At 37.6% G+C, this 25,587-nt stretch overlaps 1 protein-coding gene across 6 annotated transcripts in view; it reads right to left on the bottom strand.

Annotated features, from left to right (window-relative positions):
- HELQ (helicase, POLQ like) overlaps positions 1 to 25,587 on the bottom strand; it is a 41,102-nt gene that overhangs the window by 8,442 nt on the left and 7,073 nt on the right. For 3 of the 6 annotated variants that reach the window (XM_036411924.2, XM_036411949.2, XM_036411956.2), the window contains exons 4-14: positions 25,261 to 25,461; positions 24,767 to 24,887; positions 19,595 to 19,692; positions 17,914 to 18,012; positions 15,881 to 16,026; positions 13,156 to 13,395; positions 12,062 to 12,203; positions 8,801 to 8,905; positions 5,041 to 5,299; positions 3,543 to 3,700; positions 1,325 to 1,423 (exon numbers count right to left, since the gene is read on the bottom strand). In XM_036411924.2, the coding sequence (XP_036267817.1) occupies positions 1,325 to 1,423; positions 3,543 to 3,700; positions 5,041 to 5,299; positions 8,801 to 8,905; positions 12,062 to 12,203; positions 13,156 to 13,395; positions 15,881 to 16,026; positions 17,914 to 18,012; positions 19,595 to 19,692; positions 24,767 to 24,887; positions 25,261 to 25,461 (1,668 nt within the window). Of the gene's footprint in view, positions 1 to 1,324; positions 1,424 to 3,542; positions 3,701 to 5,040; positions 5,300 to 8,800; positions 8,906 to 12,061; positions 12,204 to 13,155; positions 13,396 to 15,880; positions 16,027 to 17,913; positions 18,013 to 19,581; positions 19,693 to 24,766; positions 24,888 to 25,260; positions 25,462 to 25,587 lie in introns of those variants that run through there. The other 3 variants (XM_036411939.2, XM_036411985.2, XM_036411999.2) reach the window with 3 other exon arrangements.

Raw genomic sequence — 25,587 nt, 5'->3', positions numbered from 1 at the left:
TGCTCCATACTAGAAATCGAGCCTTTAACCCGGGAATGTGCCCTGGCTGGGAATCAAACCATGACCTTCTGATTCATAGGTCATCACTCAACCACTGAGCCATACCGACCATGCTATTGACTATATTTCATAAAATGTAACAAAAATAAATTTTGGTGCAAGTTTAAAAAGACATATTATTCTAATAAAATTTTGTAAAGGTTTATTATTTGGTAATATGTTCCAAATTAACATGATTTTTAAAATATAATTTTGTTTTTATTTTATATTATGCAGTTGGTTATAAAAAGTTTGTTTTAAGAAATATTTTTATTCCAACATTTTGAAGGTCTAAACAACAGGGCCATTTGTAAGGTAAAAGACTTAATCTAAATGTTGTGACAACATAAATATTGAAGTACTATAATATCTACTTATAATATCATGATAAGCAATACATGAGACAGTAGCACCATTCAAGTCAAAGGAGAGTAAACATCATCTTTTGTTTTTCAAAATGAAATCAGTAATATCCATATAAATATAAAAGCATAGGAGGAAATAGTAGGTAGATAATTAGGTTTCAATGGAGTTTGGATTATCAAAGAAAATTAAAAATGAATAAAGTGTATTTTATGACGTGGAAAATAATATTAACTTAAGGAATTTTAAAGCATGTTAGTTAAAGAATTTTTTCCACTTCTCTTAAAGTTAGTGTATGCATTATACACTTGCTTCATGCTTGTTGACTGAACTTTAAAACCCCAAAATATAAAATATCAAACAAATGATATCCAACCTTTTAGAATGTTTTATGTATGTCAAATATTAGTTTGGAAGTTCTTTGTAGACAACAAACAACAAAATCAACAAAAACAACAAAAACCCTAAACCTGTCCTATCTCAGAATCTCTGGTAACAAGTAGAATGCCTAATAAAAGTTTCTAAAAAACAAATTTTCTCCCAAGAATTGAATTTATTTCAGGATTACATAATATCATGAAAATAATAAATATTTTAAATTTTTTATAATGTAAGCAGTAAGTAGCCTGGGAAAAATATAAATTAATAAGGTTTACCTTTCCCTATAATAGCCTTATGTATGACAGAGTATTTTATAATTCAAAGGTATAAAAATAGGCTATCACACCACCAACAAATAAATAGTTTTTTAAAAATGACTATGTTTCTGGTCCTTAGATGTTTTAACTAAGAAAGTGGAAATTTAATTTAGAGAAAAGAAGTGAAACAAAAAGATCAAGTCAACAAGGGAGATGATACATTTTGTTAGATGTATAATTTTGTTAAATGAACTTATTTAGGAAGGAAAAAAAGATTATGGTACCTTCTTGATAGCTTGACCTGATGCTTTCTTCCCAATATAGTTTTCAGAGACTCCGACAAGAGCAGCCACGTTTTGTTCTGCTGGACTGAGCTGGTTAAACTACATTTTTAAAAAATAGTCATTATATAGAAAAATCTAATTATACTTTTAAAAAATGCCATTTGAACCAAATCCAGTCTTTTCTATGATATCACATTTTCTTGTTTTTAAAGGATATGAAAAAGTAACACATTTTATGTACAAATACTACAAACTTAAAAATATTATTAGAATGTAGTATATTTTAAATATATTTTTATTGATTTCAGAGAGAGAGAGAGATCGGTCAACAGTGAGGAAGAATCATGGATCCGCTGCCTCCTGCACGCCCCCGGCTGTGAATGTGCCCTTGACTGGAATTGAACTTGAGACCCTTCAGTCCACAGGCCGACACTCTATCCACTCTATCCTGACCCAAACCGGCCAGGGCTATAGCATATTTTAGTAGAATTACTTTAAGTCATGGTCACAAGTATTATGTAATATTGAAAGGGTGGTTAGGAGAAGAGGGAAAGCTTTTGAAAGTAACTGCATTATATACTACCAGCTAAGAAAACTTACAGGAATAATTTTAAAATATGACAATAAAAAGAAAGTTAATTTCTTGCAATTAAAAGCCATGTACCACTTCTGCCTAATATGTGTTCATGCATCTATCCTGTTTACAATAAAATCATAATAGATTATACTCTACCACTTGCTTTTGTAATAAATAGGGTCAGGTCCACAAAACATATATCCATAAAACTGATATTCCTTCTCAGTTACCAATAGTACTGGGTCTGATATATTATGCTTAGCTCTGACAGAGCTTTCAGGTAACTAAACTCTCAATCATCAGAGATGGTCTTCATGGTTTCCTTTGGATTCCAGACATCTATACATATAAAAGGCTAATATACTAAGTGTCCGTCTGACTGGTAACTAATATGCACACTGACCACCAGGGGGGCAGTCGCTCAATGCAGGAGCTACCATGATGCGCACTGGCCATTTACAAACAGCATCATTAACTTGGCGTCCAGAAAGCAACACTTGGCTTCCCCCAAGTGGACACAGGCCCTGCCAGCATCCTGGAGCAACAACCCTACAAATTGTAGCCAATGCTGCCAAGACCCCATGGCACAAAATGTGGTCTGGAAATGGTGGCTGTGGGCACCAGGTAATGACGTGTCATAGCAATGCCTGGCTTCCTCTCCCTAGCAACTAGCCTCCTTGCAGGTTCTTCAGCCCAGAAACATGACTTGCTTTATAGCCAGGTGCAAATATTTTACATTTAAACCAAATGTCTGTGAAGCATTTCCTGTGCCTCATCTCATTTATCCTCACAGAAGACCTGGAGTAGATAGATAGGAAACTCGATAGAATCCTATTTTCTTTTCATTAACTGGAAAACAGAGATTTAGGAAGCTTAAAATTGACTCAATTGAAAAGAAGGAATGGTGGACCTTGATAATGACTTTAGGTTTTCTCACTGTGCAGAATATAATCAAACACTGTTGTAGTTAAATATTTTACCCTTTATCCTCCCTGCATGATTTACAACAATAATCTGCTTCGAGTTGATATTTAGTGCTGTGTTCCTAACAATTACCTGAAAGGGAAGTTGGGGTGCTTCACAGGGCTGGAAAAAGTTTAGCTACATCAGAAAGCAGGTCTAATTAAGCAAGTTTATTCTACACCTATAAAATGCTAAGTTGACTCGGGCATGCACCATACATATAAAGCTCTCACTGGTGTTAATTGCACAAGTGTGTTTTGACCTGTCATGGTCGATCGTGAATTTGACACTTCTATTACAGAGAAAAGGCGAATAGCGATATTAAAATATTTCTTCTAATTAATTTCCTTTCAATGTGCATAAAATAGTGCACTGGGCCACTAGTTATAAAATAACATGCTGTAGTCAACAAGTCAGAAGAGTAGCTATCTTTGGGGGAGTAACTATCTTTTTCCACACTTTTATTTTTTTTGATAATGACATGTTTATATTTAACAGAAGAGTAATAATATTTAAGTTAAATAAACCAAAAATGCTATTGTCATATTACTATTTTTTTTAAACGAAAGAAAGGCCCAATTTAAAACATATTTTAACAGAAAAAGTGAGTAACTACTTGATAAAAACCATTATCATAATAAACTAAGTAACCTATACTGAAGAACCTTATATGCTCACCTGTTTAAAATATATCATCCAATCAGGGTCACACTGAGAAGCGATATCATAGGGAGTGGTTAGGTAAATTAGATGAAGAAGGCTTTCAAGCACAAGGCCTTCAAGACCTTTCTGCAAATCTCTGTAGAGAATGTCACAATAAGCCAAATCTATAGTTCCTAAAAAACACAAGTATTTCCTCGTTCATAATTACCAAAAAAGGAAAGAAGCAATTTTAAAGAAAATCTTGTTTAGAAGTTACCTAAATAGAGCAAACGGCATTCAAAATCTCTTATTATGTAATTTAGCATGGCTATTTTAGAAATCATTTTGATAGTATACACCAACATTTAATAAGCATATACTTTTTAATCCAACTACTCTATTTTTGGGAATGTAACCCAGAACATTTCTCCATATACCGAAAAATACATGAATATAGATGTCTATGCAATCTTGTTTATAATTTAAAAAACTCAGAAACTGTGTAAATGTTCATCAATAGGGGAATGGGTAAACAAATTATGGCCTTCCTACAACAGATGTCTAAAGTAGTCAAAGTAAAAAAGTAAATTTAAAGGTATTAACTTATTATGTTCATGATAGCCCTGGCTGGTTGGCTTAACTGATTGGAACATGGTCCCATACACCAGAAGGTGGCAGGTTAGATTCTTGGTCAAGGCACACCCCTAAGTTGCAAGTTTGATCCCTGATCAATCAGGAGGTATATTGGAGGCAACCAATAGATGTTTTTCCATCTCTCTCCACCTTATTCTTTTCTCTCTACGTGTCCTTGAGTGAGAACAACAACAAAAAGATGTGAATGATATTTTGTAAGAAAAGCAAGCTGCTAAAACATATCCTATGATTCCATTAAAAAAATAAACCATGTGCATATACATGTATGCATATGTGTATATATATATACATAAAGACATATAAATGCACATACATATATGCATACATACACATAAAAATATTTGCAATTGTTAACTGAGGCAGCCACTGGAAGAGTGGAAATGGGACAGGAATATGGGATTTTCCTTTAACAACAGCCATATATTATTTTTCATTAAGTAAATTATGTAGTGGACATTAAGAAAGAAACTAACCACTATCATGCAACAATTTCTAAGATAATATATTATTTAAAAACAAAAGTTTAAACAAATCTTTAACCTGTATATATCTATGTATTATGCATTGAAATGAAATATACAGAAACTGTTTGAAAGATATACACCAATTTGTTATTCTTGGTAGGATATTAATATCTGTGTGATTGCCGGGGAAGGGACGTGTAAAAAAGGGATGAACATCTTTTTGTCTATATACTTCTGCAGTATCCTAAATTACTTGTAATTTAAAACATTTTTCAACTTTTTAAAGTTTGTAAGATTAATGTCAGTATGAAATTACAAATCTAATTTAAAGTAACAGAATAATGTCTACTTTTTCCAATGCATTTCCTCAGATTTTGGTAAAGTAAGATTTTTTAAAAATTTAGGTAAACTATTACCTTTAAAAGAAGCTCTTCCCAACTTTGTAATATGAAAACTATACTGGAACCATTCTTCGGACTTATAACTAGAATCTTTTTGTGTAAGTCCTTTTTCTGTCAAAATGGTGTCATTTTGGAGGAGTCCTTTTTCTGTCAGGTATTTAAGTGATTCAACAGTTATTTCCCAGAGACTTTTTTCTTTCAACAAAATCTTTTGCTGAACACCAAAAAGTGTACCACTCATAAAGTGATATATGTCACCAAGATGTGTTGCAATCTGAAATAATACAGGATATCACTGGAGCATTTTCCTTAATTCAAGACATCATTTTGAATATACTCTAATTAAGATGATAATTCATTTCTATACTTCAAAGATAAATAAAAAATTAGTATAAAATCTACATAGTTGCACATATAAAGATAATTTTATAACGGCATTTTAAAATTAACAAGAGAAAACATTTTAAGGAAGAAGACAATTATTATATTCAGACTTGTTATGAAATCATCTACACACACACACACACACACACACACACACACACACCCTTCTCAGGTTTTTTTGAATAATTTTTCACAGTATCTCCAAAGCTGTGATCTGTTTATTCCTCAACCAATAATCACTAATTCCCACTCTACCTTTTTTCAGAAATCCTCACATCACTCCTTTTCAGCCACCTGTGAAAACAATCTAAAAGTTGTATTAAAAGTCTCTACTGAAACAAGATCAGGCAATATTTTCCCTGTATATTACCTAAAAATAAATAGTTTCCCACATGTTTTTGTCTCATTTCTAAATTCTTTTCTTGTCTTTTTCTCTCTTCTCCTTTTATATACTATTTAAAACTTTTAATGGCAATCATCAGTAAAACTTAACCCTTCACTTGTTAATTAGTTGTATAGTTGACTGAATTAGACTACCCTGTTTCCCCGAAAATAAGGCAGTGTCTTATATTAATTTTTTCTCCCAAAGTTGCGCTAGATCTTATTTTCAGGGGATGTCTATCTTTCCATGCGCTAGGTCTTATTTTCGGGGAAACATGGTATCTAATAAAATATGCAAATTGACCATCACTCCAACACACAAGATGGCTGCTCCCATGTGGTCAAAGATGGTCGCCTCCATCTGGACACAAGATGGCCTCCAAAAGATGGCTGGCAGGGGAGGGTAGTTGTGGGTGATCAGGCCAGCAGGGGAGGGCATTTGGGGATGATCAGCCCTGTAGGGGAGGAAATTTAGGGGTGACTGGGCCTGCAGATGAGGACAGTTAGGGGTGACTGAGCCTGCAGGTAAGGACAGTTGAGGAGGACCCAGGCCTGCAGGGGAGGACAGTTGAAGGGGACCAGGGCTGTAGGGGAGGGCAATTGGGGGGGAGCTAGGCCTACAAGGAAGGGCAGTTGAGGGGGGGGGGGGGAGACCAGGCCTGCAGGGGAGGACAATTGGGGGGTGGGGGGGAAATAGGCCAGCAGAATCAGGCTGGCAAGGGAGAGCAGTTAGGGGCTTTTTTTTTAAATTTTAATTTTTTCTTTTATTTGCTTGTATATTGATAAAAATCCTGCCCCCCTTTTTTCCTACAGGGCTTCAGAAAAAAAAAAAAAATTCATTCATTAATGTTCTCATCAATATTTCTTTAAAATTTTTTTTTTAATTGATTAAGGTATTACATATTTGTCCTCAACCCCTCCATGATTCTGAACAATCTAATAGATTCCAAGAGGGGAAGTTCATCATTTGTGAAAGACTCTCTTATATCCCCTCTAAACATTGTTGCTTTGCATAAAATTCGTGTCTTTGGGCCTTTCCTTCCAGCAGTAATTTCTTCACAGCATCTTTAGTTTCTTATACTGATTGATACAAGGTGTCTCTCCAATGTATGCTTCATGAAGGCAGGGATTTTTGTGTTTTGGTAACTGTTCTAATTTCAGCATCTATAGCTATACCTGAAAGATGATAGGTACTCAGTAAGTTTATTTGTTGAATGAACGAATCTGAATTAAAGCATAAATGTGAATAAATGAATTTTTAAAAACAAAAGCAAATGACTGTCCTTTTTTAAACTCCTGACTTTTTTCTTCTTTGTGTTGTAGTTTTAGGCAGACTTATATACATTTACCCTGTTACAGAAGGGTGTGTTAAATTTTCCCCTCAAATATGTACTTTTTCTTCAGTTAGCAGTGGTTCTCAATCTTTCTAATGCTGCGACCCTTTAATATAGTTCCTCATGTTGTGGTGACCCCCAACCATAAAATTATTTTCGTTGCTACTTAATAACTGTAATTTTGCTACTGTTAATGAATCGTAATGTAAATATCTGTGCTTTCCGATGGTCTTAGGCTCTACAGGTTGAGAACCGCTAGCAGGGTAATTTTATATTAGGCAATTTCAATGTTATCAGCATGTTATACTAAAATATAGTCAGTCAATAAGCATGTTTCCCTCTCACAATTCTGATAATATTTCAAATGAAAAATTTAAGTAGTCATTTCATATTAAACTAATATAAGGGATAATAAAAAATATTATGGAACACTGACATTTCTTATTCCTTCTCTTAATATAGTATTCAATTAGGCTAAAGTTGCACTTTTAAGATATTCTATTCTAGAACTGATACTCAGTTTGTAGATTATCAACAAACTTAGTTTCTATATTGTTTTCTACTTGGTTAATTACAGTTAACACTGGGGATTTAAAAAAATAACATTTATTTGACCCTTCTAGCTACCACCATGTTCACTTTCTACCCCTCTGTGAAAACTCTTTAGACATAGTGATTTAAACCCACTGGGCTAGCCTCTGCCTCTGGCCTCCACAGCCTCTCAAAGCTGGATTCTCCACTGTTGCTACAACCTGGAAGTTCAACCATACCAATTCCAAAGTCTATCCATTAATGAATCCAAGCATTTACTGACACACACCCATATGCCAGGTACTGTGTCAGGCACTGAGATTCAGTGACATGAAAGTAAATGCGGACCCTGCTCTCACAGGGCTTACATTCCAGTGGGGGTACAGTGTGTGGTTCCATGGAGTGCACAAGACTGACTGGATTCAGTGGCACAGGGAGGCTTTCTTGAGGAAGCGCTGGTTAAGTGAAACTCTGAAGGCTGGGAGGGAGTTAACCAGACAAAGTTGTGGGGACTACAGACTGCATGAAAGGTTAAGAGCACTGGTTTTGTATTTAGACAAAGATGAATTCAAACCTAGACTTTGCCACTTTGTGGCGGAGTAACATTGGGCACAAAGTTAAAATTTACTTAAGAATAATTCTAAAAAGGAAGTTTAACTCAGGAGTAAGCTTTAAAAAGAGAGCTAATTTCTAATCTTAGTAAAAGAGTATTTTCCTGTCATGCCTTTTTTTTTTTTTTAATGTTTTTTAATTTTATACCTGATAAAGGCTATAGTTATCTCATAAATGTTTAAAATACCTAGGATGGTCACAGGACTATAGGTGAACCTTATTCTTAAGGGCAGAAATATTGAATTATTCCATATCAGGATGTGATTCTTCACAGCAATTTGTGTATCCATAGTATCCACCAAACTCTAATACTTATAACTGATGCCCAGTTATGATGTTGATTTCTCATATTTCTTATAACTCAAAGATTAAAATGCACATATAAATCCAGATTCAGATCTCTCAGGTAACAAACTGTTCTTTTCCACATCAAATTAAAGTTAACATTTTTTTCATACTTTACAGTTTTCATAACTATTTAATCTATATTATCTTAGGTAACAGCAAAAAGATTTTAAAATATTAAAATATACCTTCAAACCAATCAATGAGAGAAACAAAGTTTGGATTCCCTTGGTGAATTCTTGAACAAGATGGCTGTAACAGTTTTCCAATGGTCTGCTTATTAATTCCAATGCCTACAAAAGTTAAAGCAGTATTAAGTTTTGTATTATTATAAAGAACTAGAGGCCCAGTGCACGAAATTCGTGCACATGGGGGGTGTGTCCCTCAGCCCAGCCTGCACCCTCTCTAATCTGGGACCTCTTCAGGGATGTCCAACTGCCCGTTTAGACCCGATCCCAGTCAGCTCTCTCACAATCCAGGACTGCTGGCTCCCAACTGCTCACCTGCCTTCCTGATTGCCCCTAACGGCTTCTGCATGCCAGCCTGATCACCCCCTAACTACTCCCCTATCAGCCTGATTGCCCCTAACTGCCCTCCCCTACAGGCCTGGTCTCTCCCAACTGCCCTTCCCTGTAGGCCCGGTCAACCCCAACTTCCCTCCTCTGCTGGCCTGGTCACCCCTAACTGCCCTCCCCTGCATCCTTGATTGCCCCCAACTGCCCTTCCTTGCATGCCTGATCATCCACAATTGCCCTCTCTTGCAGGCCTGGTCCCTCCCAACTGCCCTCTCCTGCTGGCCATCATGTGGTGGCTATCTTTGACCACATGGGGGCAGCCATCTTGTGTGTTGGAGTGATGGTCAATTTGCATATTACTCTTATATTAGATAGGATAAACGGTGTTTTATATAAAATTTTATATTGTTTGCATATCTTGTAGAGGCAGGGTAAGATAAAGAAAATACAAAGACAAAAAAAAAAAGAATGTACAGTTGTGCTCATGAAAATAGAAGATAATTAAGAAAAATGCTTTTCGGAGATCCAAGATGGCTGCGCCCAGGTGAACACCTAGCCGCAGCCGCACACAACAATTTCAATAAAATACAACTAAAATATAAAACGGACATTGCCCAGAACTACAGGAAGGTTGACTGACTGGAAATTCTACAGCGAGAAGCAAGGAGAAAACCAGAAGGAGGCGCGGAGGTGCTGGAAAAGCCAAGGTACGGAGACCCGGCGCGCGGAGAGGACGGAGCCGGAGAGGAGGGAGGCCGAGTGCCTGGCGGGCGTTCCCTAGCAGAAAGGAGATAAAACTCCAACTGTTTTGGGCCCCCGTCTGCTCTGAACCCCAGTTCTAGGCCAGACCCTGGGGACTCAGGCTCAGCCATAGGGAGCCGGGCTGTAAGGCGGAACCCCGGGGAGAGGCGAAAGGAGGTCCTGGTAGCGCGCACACTGCACGCAGAGAAGGGACGGTCGGCTGTGCCGCGGGATTGCCCTGATGGGAAGGAGACTGGGGCTCCAGACTGCTCTGAACGCCACCTCCAACTCCACTTCCAACTGAACTGAACCCCAATACTGGGCTCATTGTGGGAGAGCCTAGACTGTTTGGCAGCAGGCGAAAATCGAGGGCACCTTTCTCTCAGAGGCGCTGGCAGCGAGCACTGAAGGACCCGCATAGGGCGGGGCTGACGGAAGCCAAAGCTGCAGGCTCCACCCTGAAACCCTGTCCCATCTGTAACTGCGAAATGCGACAACAAAATAGATCACAAACGAAAGAAATGGAGGACAAAAAGCGCCTGGATATAGAGTTCAAATCTACGCTTATAAGGTTTCTCAAGAATTTCCTAGAAAAGATGGATAAGACCTATGAGGATATGAAAAGAGATCAACTAGAATTAATAAGGAGTCAATAAGAAATGATAAGCGATCAACAAGAAATAATAAGGGATCAACAAGAAATAAAAAATACATTGTCTGAAATAAAAAATATTTTACAGAGTCCTAAAAACAGAAGGGAAGATCGCAAGAATCAAGTCAAAGATTTGGAACATAAAGAGCCAGAAGACACTCCTCCACAGAAGCTAGAAGGCAAGAGAACCCAGAAAATTGAAGATAATGTAAAAAACCTCTGGGACAACTTCAAGCGAAGCAACATCAGAATTATGGGGGTCCCAGAAGATGAGAGAGAGCAAGATATCGAAAACATACTGAAAGAAATAGTAACAGAAAACTTCCCCCACCTGGTGAAAGAATTAGACTTACAAGTCCAGGAAGCGCATAGAACTCCAAACAAAAGGAATCCAAAGAGGACCACACCAAGACACATCATTATTAAAATTCCAAGAGCAAAAGACAAAGAGAGAATATTAAAAGAAGCAAGAGCAAAGAAGGTAGTAACCTATAAAGGAGCACCTATACGATTGTCAGCTGATTTCTCAACAGAAACCATGCAGGCCAGAAGGGAATGGCAAGAAATATTCAAGGTGATGAATAGCAAGAACCTACAGCCAAAAATAATCTACCCAGCAAAGCTATCACTCAGAATCGAAGGTCAGATAAAGAGCTTCACTAATAAAAAAAAGCTAAAGGAGTTCATCACCGCCAAACCAGAATTATATGAATTGCTGAAGGAGGTTCTTTCAGAAGAGAAAGTAAACAAAGATAAAAATTATGAACAACAAATACGTAACTATCAACAAGTGAATCTAAAAACTAAGGAAATTAAAAAAATCTGATGAACAATATTAACTGTTGAATATAATAGAATCAGAGGTATGGAAGGGGAGTGAACTGACGATTCTTGGGGAAAAGGGGAGAGGAGGGCATGGGAAGAGACTGAACATAAACTGTGCACCTATGGATGAGGACAATGGGGAGAGGGGAAAGGGCAGAGGGTGGGGTGGGAACCTAGTGGAGGAGAGCAATGGTGGAGGGGGGAAAGGAACATTTGTAATAATATGAACAATAAAAACTTATTAAATAAATAAATAAATAAATAAATAAATAAATAAATAAAAGAGGAAAAAAAGAAAAATGCTTTTCATTGTTGTATAAAATACAAAATTATTCAAACTACTCTTTCTAATTTTTTTTAAGATGTATTTTATTGATTTTTGTACAGAGAGGAAGGGAGAGAGATACAGAGTTAGAAACATCGATGAGAGAGAGTCATCGATCAGCTGCCTCTTGCACACCCCCTACTGGGGATATGTCCGCAACTAAGGTACATGCCCTTGACCGGAATCGAACCCGGGACCTTTCAGTCCCCAAGCCGACGCTCTATCTACTGAGCCAAACCGGTCCCGGCCTCTTTCTAATTTTTAATCCCAGAGAAAGAAACATTATTTAAAGAAATATTAATAATAAATTTTAAAAAGATCATCTCATAAAAGTGGTAGGCCAAAGTTCAAAAAAAGACAAAACAACCAACTTACAACTAGACTGAGTTACCTGTTGCTTGTCTTTTTCTTGCAATATAAGGATACTCTCCCCAGCAGAATCTATTCCAGCACGGCCAGCTCTGCCAATCATCTGTTTATATTGACTTCTCTTTAAAAATTCCTTAGCAACATAGGGGGCTCTCAAAATAACTCTATGAAATGGATAAAATTAATTAAAAATTATATTCCACCTATAGCAATAGCTACTTTTTAAATTCTTAATTTCATTATACCTATGCAATATTAAATTTAATGACATATTACTTAAAATAGAAAACTAGTATTTACCAAAAATTTATGATGCCCTAGGTTCTTTATGTACATTATATGTAATTCTTACAAAACTCCTTGTAATAATATATATATATATATATTTTAAAACAAGGAGCTAATTGACTTATCTCAACCCACAAAATTAGTAATTACCAGAAACATAATTTGAACTTAAGCCTGTCTAGCTACAAAGCTTATGACCAATACACTTCAGCAATAGTGTTTTTATTTTATACTCCATAAATGAAACTCTCACCATGTACCACCAACATATGCAAATTTATTGATGAATTTATATTATTGCCAACTATATGAAATTGCAGATTTCAACTGTTTTTGACCTATAAACAAGCTGGTTTCATCCTGCTCATGTATATAAAAGTCTGTAGCCAGCTGTCCTGTTAAAAGATGAGAGAAAAATCTATGGTATTTATCTATACTGATTAACCACCTCCTTTATTTATAAATCTCAATGAATAGCCAAGATTAACACTTGAAAAAAAAAACATCATAAATTCTCACCCACTACCAAGAAAGGATAAAACAATGAAACTGGTAAGCTAGAAATTGAAAAGTTTTGAAACTGCCGAAACCGGTGTGGCTCAGTGGATAGAGAGAGTCGGCCTGCGGTCTGAAAGGTTGCAGGTTCAATTCTGGTCAAGGGCACATCCCCAGCAGGGGGTGTACAAGAGGCAGCTGATCAATGATTCGCACTCATTGATGTTTCTAACTCTCTGTCCCTCTCCCTTCCTCTCTGTAAAAAATCAATAAAATATATTTTTTTAAAAAAAGAAAAGTTTTGAACCTGGTCAACAGTGACTTATATCTCACCTTCGAGCTGGTAGGTTAACACCTGCTGCTAGGGTGGATGTGCAGGTTAAAAGGCAGAGAACTCCTGTGGAATAGGCTTCCTCCAAGAGCTTCCTTTCATCACTCGTTAAACCACTATGGTGATAAGCAACTCCTAATGGGATAGTGCGCTTTAAAACAGGACACAAGTTGCCACTGCAGATACTCTTCAAATTCTTAATTATCTCCTGTTTTTCTTTTTCCCTGTGTTTCAGATAGTCCCTAGGAAACAAGATGTTAGAAATATGAACCCTGATCTTACAGTGACAAGATACTTACACTTTTGATTTCAGTCAATGCATGTAAATATTCTTTTAAAAATATTAATTTTAGTGATATAAGTACATAGAATGTTCTTAGAATTTTGATGCTGATTTCACAATTAGGCAGTCTCTTTCAACCTTTTTGTGCAGACCACAGAGCACTGTGAAATTTGAATAAAGCTAAGAAAAATCACACAGATCTATATATTGATATATAAAAGACTAAGGGACTGGAATGACTGTCGCTATGTCGCCAAATGCAGGAGCTGCCCCCCGGTGGTCAGTGTGCTTTCACAGTCAATCTCCCCCCACCGGCCAACCTCCCGTGGCCCCTCCCCGCTGGCTGGCAGACCCCAGGCTGGGATGGGGAACTGGAGGGTGGGTGGCGGTGGACAAGGCCCCTTTCCCAAGGGGGCCGGGGGCTGGCTGCCTCCTTGGGTCCTGTGGCCAACCTCCTGCGCCCCACCCCTCCCCCAGCTCCCAGGCCCTGATTGGCCTACAGCCCACCCGCTGCAGTGGCGGCACGGCAGTGAGAGAGAGGAGCGGAGGAGGTGGGGAACTATGTGGTGGTGGGGTGCCGACAATGGCAGCATTGGCATCTCACATCTGTTCCTTTAGTGCACGGACCTGGCAACAATCGCCTCCTTTCTGGCCTGGCCCTGACTGGCCTGGCTTCAATCAGCACTGATCGCTGGACAGGCCTAGGGAACCCACCCATACACAAATTTAGTGAACTGGGCCTCTAGTATTCACATAAACACAATATTGTGCATTTAATATCAGAGGGTTCATCAACTTACTGAATCTCATTCCTGTACTTCCTATGAATCCATGGATACCAGGTTTAGAGCCCTGCTCTAAATGTTAATTTTTTTTCACTAGATCATATAGCTTTATTGAAAATTATTCATTTTATTTTAAGTCATAAATTCTCTTCTCTTAAGATGAAAACATATATTATTAAATCATTCACATTACATGACTGTCTGGACACTAACATTTTAGAAACTTTAATATTATCTTACAATGTCTGTATGTCTAGAAGCACCTGTAATTTTAAGAAAAGAAAGGAAAACTGTATAGAAACAACTACCAAATGGCTGTAAAGCAACAACTTCTAAATACTAGTAGCAAACACATATCCAAAATATAAATAAAATACACACAGCCCTGTGTTATTTTGGTCTGTTTCATGGAAAGAATAGAAAGCTCTGGCTGGTGTTCACTGAAGAACACCAGAAATTGCAAAAGAAGTTGAGAAATGGAGGCAAAGAGACAAAAGAAAAACAGTGAAGAACTGGGAAGAAAATGGTCAAGAGTCATCAGTGCAAAAATTAGAAGTGACAGCTCAGTAGGGAAGCAGAGGATTTTCTGCTGCTCTTTGCCAGCCAGCGTTCAAGATCCTGAGAAGGATGCATAGGATAAACACTTCTCAAGGAATTAAGTTTTATAAGCAATGAGAATATGGATAATCAGCATATAATTTTAGAGAAGCAAGGTATTATTTATAATTGACCAGAGAAGATATGATTGTATGAAGAATGGTTGTGGGAGAACCTGAGATCTGAGCTGGGTCTTGAAGAACAGGTGTTAGAAAGGTGGCAATAAAGGGGGAGGAAAGTGCATTCTTGGTAGAGGGTAAAGCATTATCAAAAGGCTTAAAAATGGGAAGTTCAAGGCATAAACAAAGAAGAGAAGTAGTCCAGTTTGGATGAACCACAGAGTGAATGAAGAGTAAGAGAAATAAGAATGAAAAAGTAAGTTAAGTCAGATTTTAGCCTGAATTCTAAGCTGAGAAGCACCGAGGTGTCATTGTTAGGAAAATTTATGACCAGAGCTTTAGCTATTGTCAGGAAATAGTGAAAAAGATGAAGGGATTTAGAAGTACAAACTGGTAGTTACAAAACAGTCATGGGGATGTAAAGCATAGTACAGGGAATATAGTTAATAATATTCTAATAACTCTACCCAGCTAGTGTGGCTCGGTGCTTGAGTGTCGACCTATGAAACCAATGGTTCGATTCCTGGTCAGGGCACATGCCTGGGCTGTGGGCTCGATCTCCCATAGGGGATATGCAGGAAGTAGCTGATTGGGGTATCTCTCTCTTTCCCTCTTTCTCTAAAATCAATATAAAACATAATAATAAAAAAAAAAGTTTCCTATTCACTGTGAGCCAGGGTTGAGAATCATTGATAGAAGCCATTGCTTTAGCATTCTCTTACATCTAGCCCAGAAATTTTTCTCTGGCTATCTATCAATATTTCACATTTGTGAATTTCATAGTTAAACTTCCTTCAAAGCCAAGGCCTTTAGAATCAGGTAGAACAACTTAAAACAATGTTCTGCAAGAAGTAATCAGTGCTTGTTGAATAAACAGAATATAGAACATGCAAATTATGACAAAAATAAAACAGAACAAAATATTTTTAAAATATTAACATACTTGCTTAAAAATTTGCATATCATTTCTGCTACATTTTCACAGTTCTTCTTAGTGGGACAAAAAACTAAGCAGGAATTATTGGGAATAACTTCTGTCACCAATGCTACCAGGTGATCAGGATCCATCTTTTTCAGAGCATCAGAATACTGTATAACAAGACATAGCAACAAGGTAGTTAGCAATGATAAAAGCTTTGAAAGGTAAGTAAATCAACCATAATTTGAAGTTCTGATTTAAATTTGATCATTTAAATGAAAAAATGAAACCTATATTATATATCAAAATGTTAAGTCTCACTTTTCTCTTATGGTATTAGGATTTTGTGAGGTATATTTGGTTTTAAATTAAAGAAGTGAAAACACTAATGCTATTAATAACTATTGCATGTTCATCTTCACCAAAGCAGTATGAAACATGTCCAGAGAAACACAGATTGATCCTAATAATAGTCAAAGGACTGTGCAAATAACATATATCTTTAATATTAGTACTACTTTTTTTAATATATAGGATTCAATCATATACTACAGTACATTTTTAGAAATAAAAAAATTATTCATCAAGCAGACACAAGGAACTCAAAGAACATGAAAAATGTAAAATTATTTAAAATCTCCTCACTTGCCAAAACTGGTTTGGCTCAGTGGTAGAGCGTCGGTCTGCGGACTGAAAGGTCCCAGGTTTGATTCCGGTCAAGGGCATGTACATTGGTTGCGGGCACATCCCTGGTAGGGGGTGTGCAAGAGGCAGCTGGTTGATGTTTCTCTCCCATCGACGTTTCTAGCTATCTCTCTCCCTTCCTCTCTGTAAAAAATCAATAAAATATATTTAAAAAAAATAAAAAAATAAAATAAAATCTCCTCACTTTCTTTGACTTTCTGAAAACTATGAATTAAAATTCATAGGATTCTAAAACTGTAGAAAAATCCTTTTCTCCCTTTATTATCCTTCATATATTATAGAACATTAACATAATAGACATTAATATTCTCATACACCAATGTCTGAATTAAATAGCCCACAAATGTTTCTTTTTGCTGTTGCTGATAAATGAATAAACACTTAAGGGAGAGATCTGCAAATTTTCTTGGTTCATGGAATCCCCAGGCTAAGAAAATTAACATTTTATTTACTACTATTGGGGAGCTAGGTCTAAACAACCTAATAAGTATATATTTCCTTACAACTTAGTAGCTGTCTGCATAAATAATATACATCAGTGAAAAAAAAAAAAGTTTAGTCTGTGGGTGTGGCTCAGAGGCTGAACATTGACCCATGCACCAGGAAGTCACAGTTCAACTCCTGATTAGGGCTCATGCCTGGGACGCAGACTCAGTCCTTTCTGGGGGCATGCATGAGGTAGCTGAGCAATGATTCTTTCTCATCATTGATGTTTCTATCCCTTTTTCCCTCTCCCTTCCTATCTGAAGTCAATATATATATATATGTTTGTTTTTTTAAATCTTTATTGTTGAGAGTATTACAAATGTCCCCCTTTTAACCCAATTGATCTCCCCCATTTCGCTCCATCCTCCTAGGCCTTTAGCACCTTATTGTGTCTATGAGTTATGCATATACACATATGAGTTCACTGGTTGATCTCGTCCCCCCAATCCCCACCCTCCCTTGCCTTCCCTCTGAGGTTTTTAAAAAATGTGTATATAAACCTTAAATAACCACTATGGCCCACTAATTGGATGTGTGAACAGCTGGACACTGCAGTATTCTGAAGCTTGGAATTGTAGTTATTACCCTTATTTCCTGTCCCATATTGATTTTCACATGGTTTTTGCTTATAGTAACTGCAAAAAAACCCATCTTCACAAAGATTTGATATTATAGAAAGAAATGTAGTATTATCTAATGTCGAAAATAGAAAATAACTACTTTGAACCAATAGTTTGTATGGTGTCCAAGAGATTTCAAGCATCAGAGGTTTCTCTTAAACATTTAAAATATTCCATGGTCTGTGTTGCCCCAGGACACTGGGCACAAAGTCTGGGAATCTCGGGCTCAGGGGTTATTAACATTACCTTATAATTAAGAAGACGTGAAAAAGTCATGCCATTTTCAGCTTTGCTGTCAACCTCATATATTGCATCATTTATTTTTAGATATTCTTTTAATTCAACCTTAAGTTAAAGGGACATTTGCAATTAATAACATACAAATTCATTTTTTCAGAGTTACAAATTTTGTAAAATATGTTGTAAAAAATACCTATACAAATATTTTAGCTTTTCTATGGTCTGTATGTAAAAACATGCTTTAACTTAAAAGTACTTTCTTTACCATTTCTTTTTTTTAAGTCTCTTTTTGCTCGTAAGTAAATATTGGGATTACGGTAATATCCTTAAAATATACTTTTGAATTGAATAGCTACATATCTAAACAGAAATCAAGCATTTCCTTATTTTTCACATGAAGTACAAATGAGTTAAATGCTCACACTCTATCTTTTATTAAGGAGTCATTTGTATTAATCCTCAAGATCTAACACTTTCTGTTTCATTAGTCATCAGTTTTCAATCTACCACATTATTTTAAAAAATATATATATATTATTGATTTTTTACAGAGAGGAAGAGAGAGGGATGGGAGTTAGAAACATCGATGAGAGAGCATCATCAATCAGCTGCCTCTTGCACACTCCCCACTGGAGATGTGCCCACAATCAAGGAACATGCCCTTGACCGGAATCAAACCTGGGACCCTTCAGTCCGCAGGCCAACGCTCTATCCACTGAGCCAAACCAGTTTCGGCTACCACATTATTTTTAATTTAAGTATTTGTAGACAAAAAGTTTGTAAATATAGTTCATTGCATTTTCAAAAGAATAGCACCTAATTTGACAATTAAGGTAATGAAATATCTTTCAAATTTTTCATATATGATGCAAATATAAAAACTTCAAATTAAAACTTGGCAATTCTTAAAAATTATTTTCTGAGATAGAACATGCACACTAGTACTGCAGACAAATACATTTATTTACTTTCTTCAAACATTTTAGGAATACTATTATTGGGGAGTTTAAATTTAAATCTATGTGAAACCTGCCGAAACAGGTTTGGCTCAGTGGATAGAGCGTCGGCCTGCAGACTGAAAGGTCCCAGGTTCCATTCCGGTCAAAGGCATGTACAGTGGTTGCAGGCATATCCCCAGTAGGGGGTGTGCAGAAGGCAGCTGATCAATGTCTCTCTCTTATCGATGTTTCTAACTCTCTATCCCTCTACCTTCCTCTCTGTAAAAAAAATCAATAATAATAAAAAAATCTATGTGAAACCTATATTTATTTAAAAAGCATTATAACCAAGTGTAAATATTTTAACTTTTAAGATAACTTTTTTAATGTGCTAATAGTTCAAAATATAAATCACTAATATTTTACTGAATTAAAATTTTTTATCTTATAAAATAAATAGTGGACAAATAGAATGTGTCTGGAAATTTTCATTCAATAAATATTCATTATTGAATATTTAGGTCAGTCCCTATTCCAGATGCTGGAGATACAGTTGTGACCCAATCCAAGATCCCTGACCCCACAGAGTTTACATTCTCTATAAATTCTCATTAGCAGATAGCCATGGTGAGTGGAATTATGGCCCTTCACTCCTCTATAGAATTTTTTTATATGGTACATTTGCTACTTTTGTTTCTAAGTAAGATGATACATAACAAATCACTACAGTGCAAACTTCAGGTACATACTGGCCTGAACTGACTGGTGTAATATTCTGCTTGAAGGAATTCTTGCAGGTCTCCAACATTGTTCAAAGTTGCACTCATACCAATAATTTGAGTTGTTTCTAAAAAAACAAAAAATAAAAAAATTTATTATTTATCCTAATATATTAAAAGTCAGGGGATGTCATGACTGAAACAACAGGATGGATGACCAAACAGCAGGCTGTGTGGGGCAACAAGGCCAGCAGGGGGTCAGTGAAGAACGACCAAATGACTGAACAGCAGGCTGCATGGAGCAATCAGGCTGGCAGGGCGGTAGGTGACCAGGCCGGCGGCGAGGGGGTGGGGGTGGGGAGTTTGGGGTAATCAGGCCTGCAGGGGCACAGTTGGGAGCGACCAGGCAGTCAGGGGGGCAGTTGGGGGCAACCAGGCCGGTGCAGAGGGCAGTGAGGAGTTGCCAGGCCAGTGGGGGGGGCAGTTAGGGGCAACCAGGCAGGCAGAGGGGGGCAGTTGGGGGCGACCAGGCTGGCAGGGGGGCAGTAGGAGTGATCAGACTGGTGGTAGTAGGGGGGGGCGGGTTAGGGGTGATCAGGCAGGCAAGCAGGTGAGCAGTTAGGAGCCAGCAGTCCCAGATTGTGAGAGGGATGTCTTGGATTGGAGAGGGTGCAGGTTGGGTTGAGGGGACTCCCCTGCTACCCTTGTGTACAAATTCCATGCTCTGGGCCCCTAATTATATCATAATAGTAATTTTAGCAACATTTTTTGTTTCTAAATTTTTCCTGAGTGATATGGGAAAGGGGTGGGGAAAGGTAAGAAAAACAGGAATATATTATCAAATTATTAATCTGGCAATCAAAGAATGAAACTTCTCCCGTATCAAGAAGTAGGATCTTTATTAAGACTTTTAAACAACAATAATGAGTATAAAAATGAGTGATGACTATCTGGACTGTCATTATGAGGAGCTATCGATATAACAGGTTCCACAGGTTCGGCTATCTACAGATGTCCAGTGTAGGATGCAGGACTGAATGGGGGATGAACTCTTGCCACATGAAAAGTTCTTTATGCGATCTTGCCATCAGATTAACTTTACTTTAAAATAAAGGTGGGGAGAATCCAAGATGGCTGCATAGGTAAACACCTAGCCGCAGCCGCACACAACAATTTCAATAAAATACAACTAAAATATAAAATGGACATTACCCAGAACTACAGGAAAGTCGAATGACTGGAAATTCTACAACGAGAAGCAAGGAGAAAACCAGAAGGAAGAGCGGAGGAGCTGTAAAAGCCTAAGGTACGAAGACACACGACACGCGTGTGGAAAGGACGGAGCCGGAGAGGAGGGAGGCTGAGTGCCTGGCTGGCGTTCCCTAGCAGGAAGGAGATAAAAGCTCTGACTGTGCTGGGCCCCAGTTCCGACTGCTCTGAACCCCAGTTCTAGGCCAGACCCCAGGGACCCAGGCTCAAACAGAGGGAGCTGGGCTGTAAGGCGGAACCCTGGGGGAGCAGCGAAAGAAGGTCCCAGAGGCGCGTACATTGCGCGCAGAGAAGGGACGGCTGGCTGTGCTGCGGGATTGCCCTGGTGGGAAGGAGACAGGGGCTCCAGACTGTTCTGAACGCCACCTTCAACTCCACTTCCAACTGAACTGAACCCCAATCCCGGGCTCAAACGGGGAGAGCTTAGACTGTTTGGTAGCAGGCAAAAATTGAGGGCACCTTTCTCTCAGAGGCGCTTGCAGCGAGTACTGAAGGACCCTGAGACTCAGAAGCCACCTAGGGCAGGGCTGATGGAAGCCAAAGCTGTAGGCTCCACCCTGAAACCCTCCCCCCCTGCCCCCCGCCCCATCAGGGAAGCTGCGAAAATGCCAAGACAAAATAGATCACAAACGAAAGAAATGGAGGACAAAAAGTGACTGGATATAGAGTTCAAAACCATGCTTATAAGGTTTTTCAAGAATTTCCTAGAAAAGATCGATAAGACCTATGAGGATATGAAAAGGGATCAACTAGAATTAATAAGGAATCAACAAGAAATGATAAGGGATCAACAAGAAATAAAGAATACACTGTCTGAAATAAAAAAATATACAGAGTCCTAAAAACAGAATGGAAGATAGCAAGAATCAAGTCAAAGATTTGGAACATAAAGAGCCAGAAGATACTCCTCCGAAGAAGCTAGAAGGCAACAGAATCCAGAAAATTGAAGATAACGTAAGAAACCTCTGGGACAACTTCAAGCGAAGCAACATCAGAATTATGGGGGTCCCAGAAGATGAGAGAGAGCAAGATATAGAAAACATACTGAAAGAAATAGTGACAGAAAACTTCCCCACCTGGTGAAAGAATTAGACTTACAAGTCCAGGAAGCGCATAGAACTCCAAACAAAAGGAATCCAAAGAGGACCACACCGAGACACATCATTATTAAAATTCCAAGAGCAAAAGACAAAGAGAGAATATTAAAAGAAGCAAGAGAAAAGCAGGTAGTTACCTATAAGGGAGCACCCATACGAATGTCAGCTGATTTCTCAACAGAAACCATGCAGGCCAGAAGGGAATGGCAAGAAATATTCAAGGTGATGAATAGTAAGAACCTACAGCCAAAGATAATCTACCCAGCAAAGCTATCACTCAGAATCGAAGGCCAGATAAAGAGCTTCACTAATAAAAAAAAAAAAGCTAAAGGAGTTCATCAACACCAAACCAGAATTTTATGAATTGCTGAAGGGGGTTCTTTCAGAAGAGAAAGTAAATAAAGATAAAAATTATGAACAACAAATACATGACTATCAACAAGCAAATCTAAAAACCAAGGAAATTAAAAAAAAATCTGATGAACAATATTAACTGTTGAATATAATAGAATCAGAGGTATGGAAGGGGAGTGAACTTACAAGTCTTGGGGAAAGGGGGAAAGGGAGATATGGGAAGAGACTGAACATAAACTGCACCTATGGATGAGGACAATGCGGGGTGGGGAAAGGGCAGAGGGTGGGGTGGGAACCTGGTGGAGGAGAGCAATGGGGGGGGGGGAAAGGAACATTTGTAATAATATGAACAATAAAAATTTATTTTAAAAAATTAAAAAAAATAAAGGTGGAGTGAAACTCATAAAGTTGCATGACTTCCTGGGCAGCTCAAAATTGCTGCTTTCCAGAGAGCAGCTACTGAATAAAAAAAAAAAAAAACCCAAAGAAGTCTTAGCAAATGCTTCTTCATTGCTGCTGTGTACTGTCTTGAATTTTATACACAAAGTAGTATCTGAAAGAGGACTGTTGCCCCTTCCTACTCCATTAGGGTGGACTATGAAGCTGAAAAGTGAGCATGTGGCCAAATCAAGGAAGGCTGTGCTAAGAAATTTGGGATTTGTATAGAAATAAAGAAAAGTTATGGAGGACTGTAAATAGTAAAATAAACTAATGGGATTTGCATTTGGGAAATATCATTCTTTTTTTAAAAATATATTTTATTTATTTTATACAGAGAGGAAGGGAGAGAGATAGAGAGTTAGAAACATCAATGAGAGAGAGTCATTGATCAGCTGCCTCTTGCACACCCCCCACTGGGAATATGCCCGCAACCAAGGTACATGCCCTTGACCGGAATCGAACCCGGGACCTTTTAGTCCCCAAGCCGATGCTCTATCCATTGAGCCAAACCGGTCCCGGCTGGGAAATACCATTCTAACTGCACTAGAGAAAATGGATTTGGTGCAGGGGATGGCAATGATCAAGACTAAAGGCAGATGAGAAAGCTTTCTGTGGTAATCTAAATAAGAATGAGGCACTAAGCTAAAGATTTAGTAGTAAAGAAGGAAAGGAGGGAGAGAACTTAAAAATATTTATGAGATGGACCTGATAGGATTTGGTTGCTGACAGAATGTATAAGAGTGAAGATTCTATCAACCGAAGGACTTGTATACATGCATATAAGTACAACCAATGGACACAAAACTCTGGGGAGGGAGGGCATGTAATAGAGGGGGGGAGGCAATGGTATATATATACACAGATAATAATTTAATAAAAAAAAAAGTATATATGCAGAAAAAAAAAAAAAAAAAGAAAGACAGCCAAACTTTGGAAAAAAAAAAAAAAAGAGTGAAGACTCAAGATTCTGGCTTGGCTGGCTGACAAATAGTGGCAGGAAATTCATACTGAAGAATGGGTGTGAAAGAAATGAGTTAGACTTGGACATGGTGAATCTGAGCTGCTCACAGGATATTCAAGTATCATCACCAGCTGGCAGATGATGATATTACTCAGAAGAGAGCCATCAGCTGGAAATACAGAGGGGGAGCTATCACCACACAGGAAGCACTTGAAGTCATGGGTGTTGGAGTGCACTCCAACAGCCAACCTCCCACAGCCGGCCAACCTCCTGCAGCCCAGATTGGCCCAATCACAGGTCAGGCCGAGGGACCCCACCCGTGCACTGGGCCTCTAGTTGATATTTGTCTTTCTATCACCAGTGCCTTATACTTAATATTTAAATATAATGAACCTCTTTAGTTTTTCCTTCTTATGGCATCTCATTCTAAGCATGTCCATTATATTCATTGATGTTACCATAGATTCATCTTAGGCTCTTCTCTAATTCCCTCTTCATACAGTTTCTGCTAATTCTCATCCACACCAGGGGAAGCTCCTGCATTGAGTGACTGCCCCCTGGTGGTCAATGAACATTATAGCAACTGGTTGATCGGTCCTTACAGTCGTTTGGTTGCTTAGGCATATATATACTGGAATATACTGCATTATTGGTAAGAGGATGATACTGAAGGTAGAGGCATCAACAGTTCTTGAGTGCTATGTGCTAAGCATTGCTGAATGCTTTACATGTGCTAACTCATAATCCTCACAACAATCCCATCAGGTCAGTACCATTACTATTCCCATTTTACAATGAAGAAACAGAGAGGTTGAGTCATCTGCTTATGCACACATAGCTAGTAAATGAAAGATAGTGACAGGGATGTCCTCATATATTACTTTCATTTATCTTAACAATTATCTTCATTCATCCATTCTTCCAACAAAAATGTATTCGCTTACCTTAGAAATCACAATCTAAGGCAGAAAGCTTACATATATTACTCTAAGCTACATCGTTTAGCTAGTAATAGAAATAAGTCTTTTATAGACCTCTGGGCAACAAATCAATTAGTAATCCATTTGAAAAAATACTTACTACTAGTGTAGAGGATTTTTGCTAGGGTCATTTCCAATACAGCCCCTCGGCTTCCTTCAGCAATCATGTGCAACTTGAGATTTTTTAAAAAAAGGGAGAAAAGTAAATCTGGATATAATGCCTATATAAAATATGCACATATTATATGAAATAAAGTAATCTTTGCTTTATAACTCTTAAGCATTTTAGATATAGCAACTAGAGTACATATGCATTAATTCACTGATATTTCAAGTTGATGAAGTTTGGGGGCAACATTTTGACACATCTGGAGTTCAAGAACTATTACAAAATTGAGTACACACATACGCCTACACATTCACTCTTCAAGAAACACTTGAAACAAAACTGAGTTTATCAAGCATGAAATGTTTTCATCTGTACTGTCTATATATTAAAACAAATTATTTATTCTAATACAGGTGCTAAGTGAATCCATATAATAACTGTTAGTATAATAAAAATGCTGATAAATTACAAAAGTAGTAACCCACCTCATCTACAACAACCAGACCCAGACTGCTAATTCTTCCAGTTTCAATCAAGGAGTTGACTAGACCATGTCCTTTTTCAATAGTGGCAATGTATAGTGATTTCTTTTCCCTTCTTTTAATTGGAGGAAATCTTCCTTTGCTTCCTGCATATTCTTCAACAAAGAAACCCAGTTCTATGCCAAAGTTTGACAAACCTGAAATCTAGAATATTAGTTAAAATAAACAAATGAAACAGATAAATAAGGACTTTAATTAGTAAGTGCTCATGGGGATTTAAAAAAATCTAAAATTGTGTTTGATACCAATCAATGGGAACAAGGTCACAGA

The sequence above is a fragment of the Pipistrellus kuhlii genome, unplaced genomic scaffold (genome assembly GCF_014108245.1).
Source record: "Pipistrellus kuhlii isolate mPipKuh1 unplaced genomic scaffold, mPipKuh1.p scaffold_m20_p_1, whole genome shotgun sequence".
Taxonomy (NCBI): Eukaryota; Metazoa; Chordata; class Mammalia; order Chiroptera; family Vespertilionidae; genus Pipistrellus; species Pipistrellus kuhlii.
This window is presented reverse-complemented; position numbering and strand designations above follow the sequence as displayed.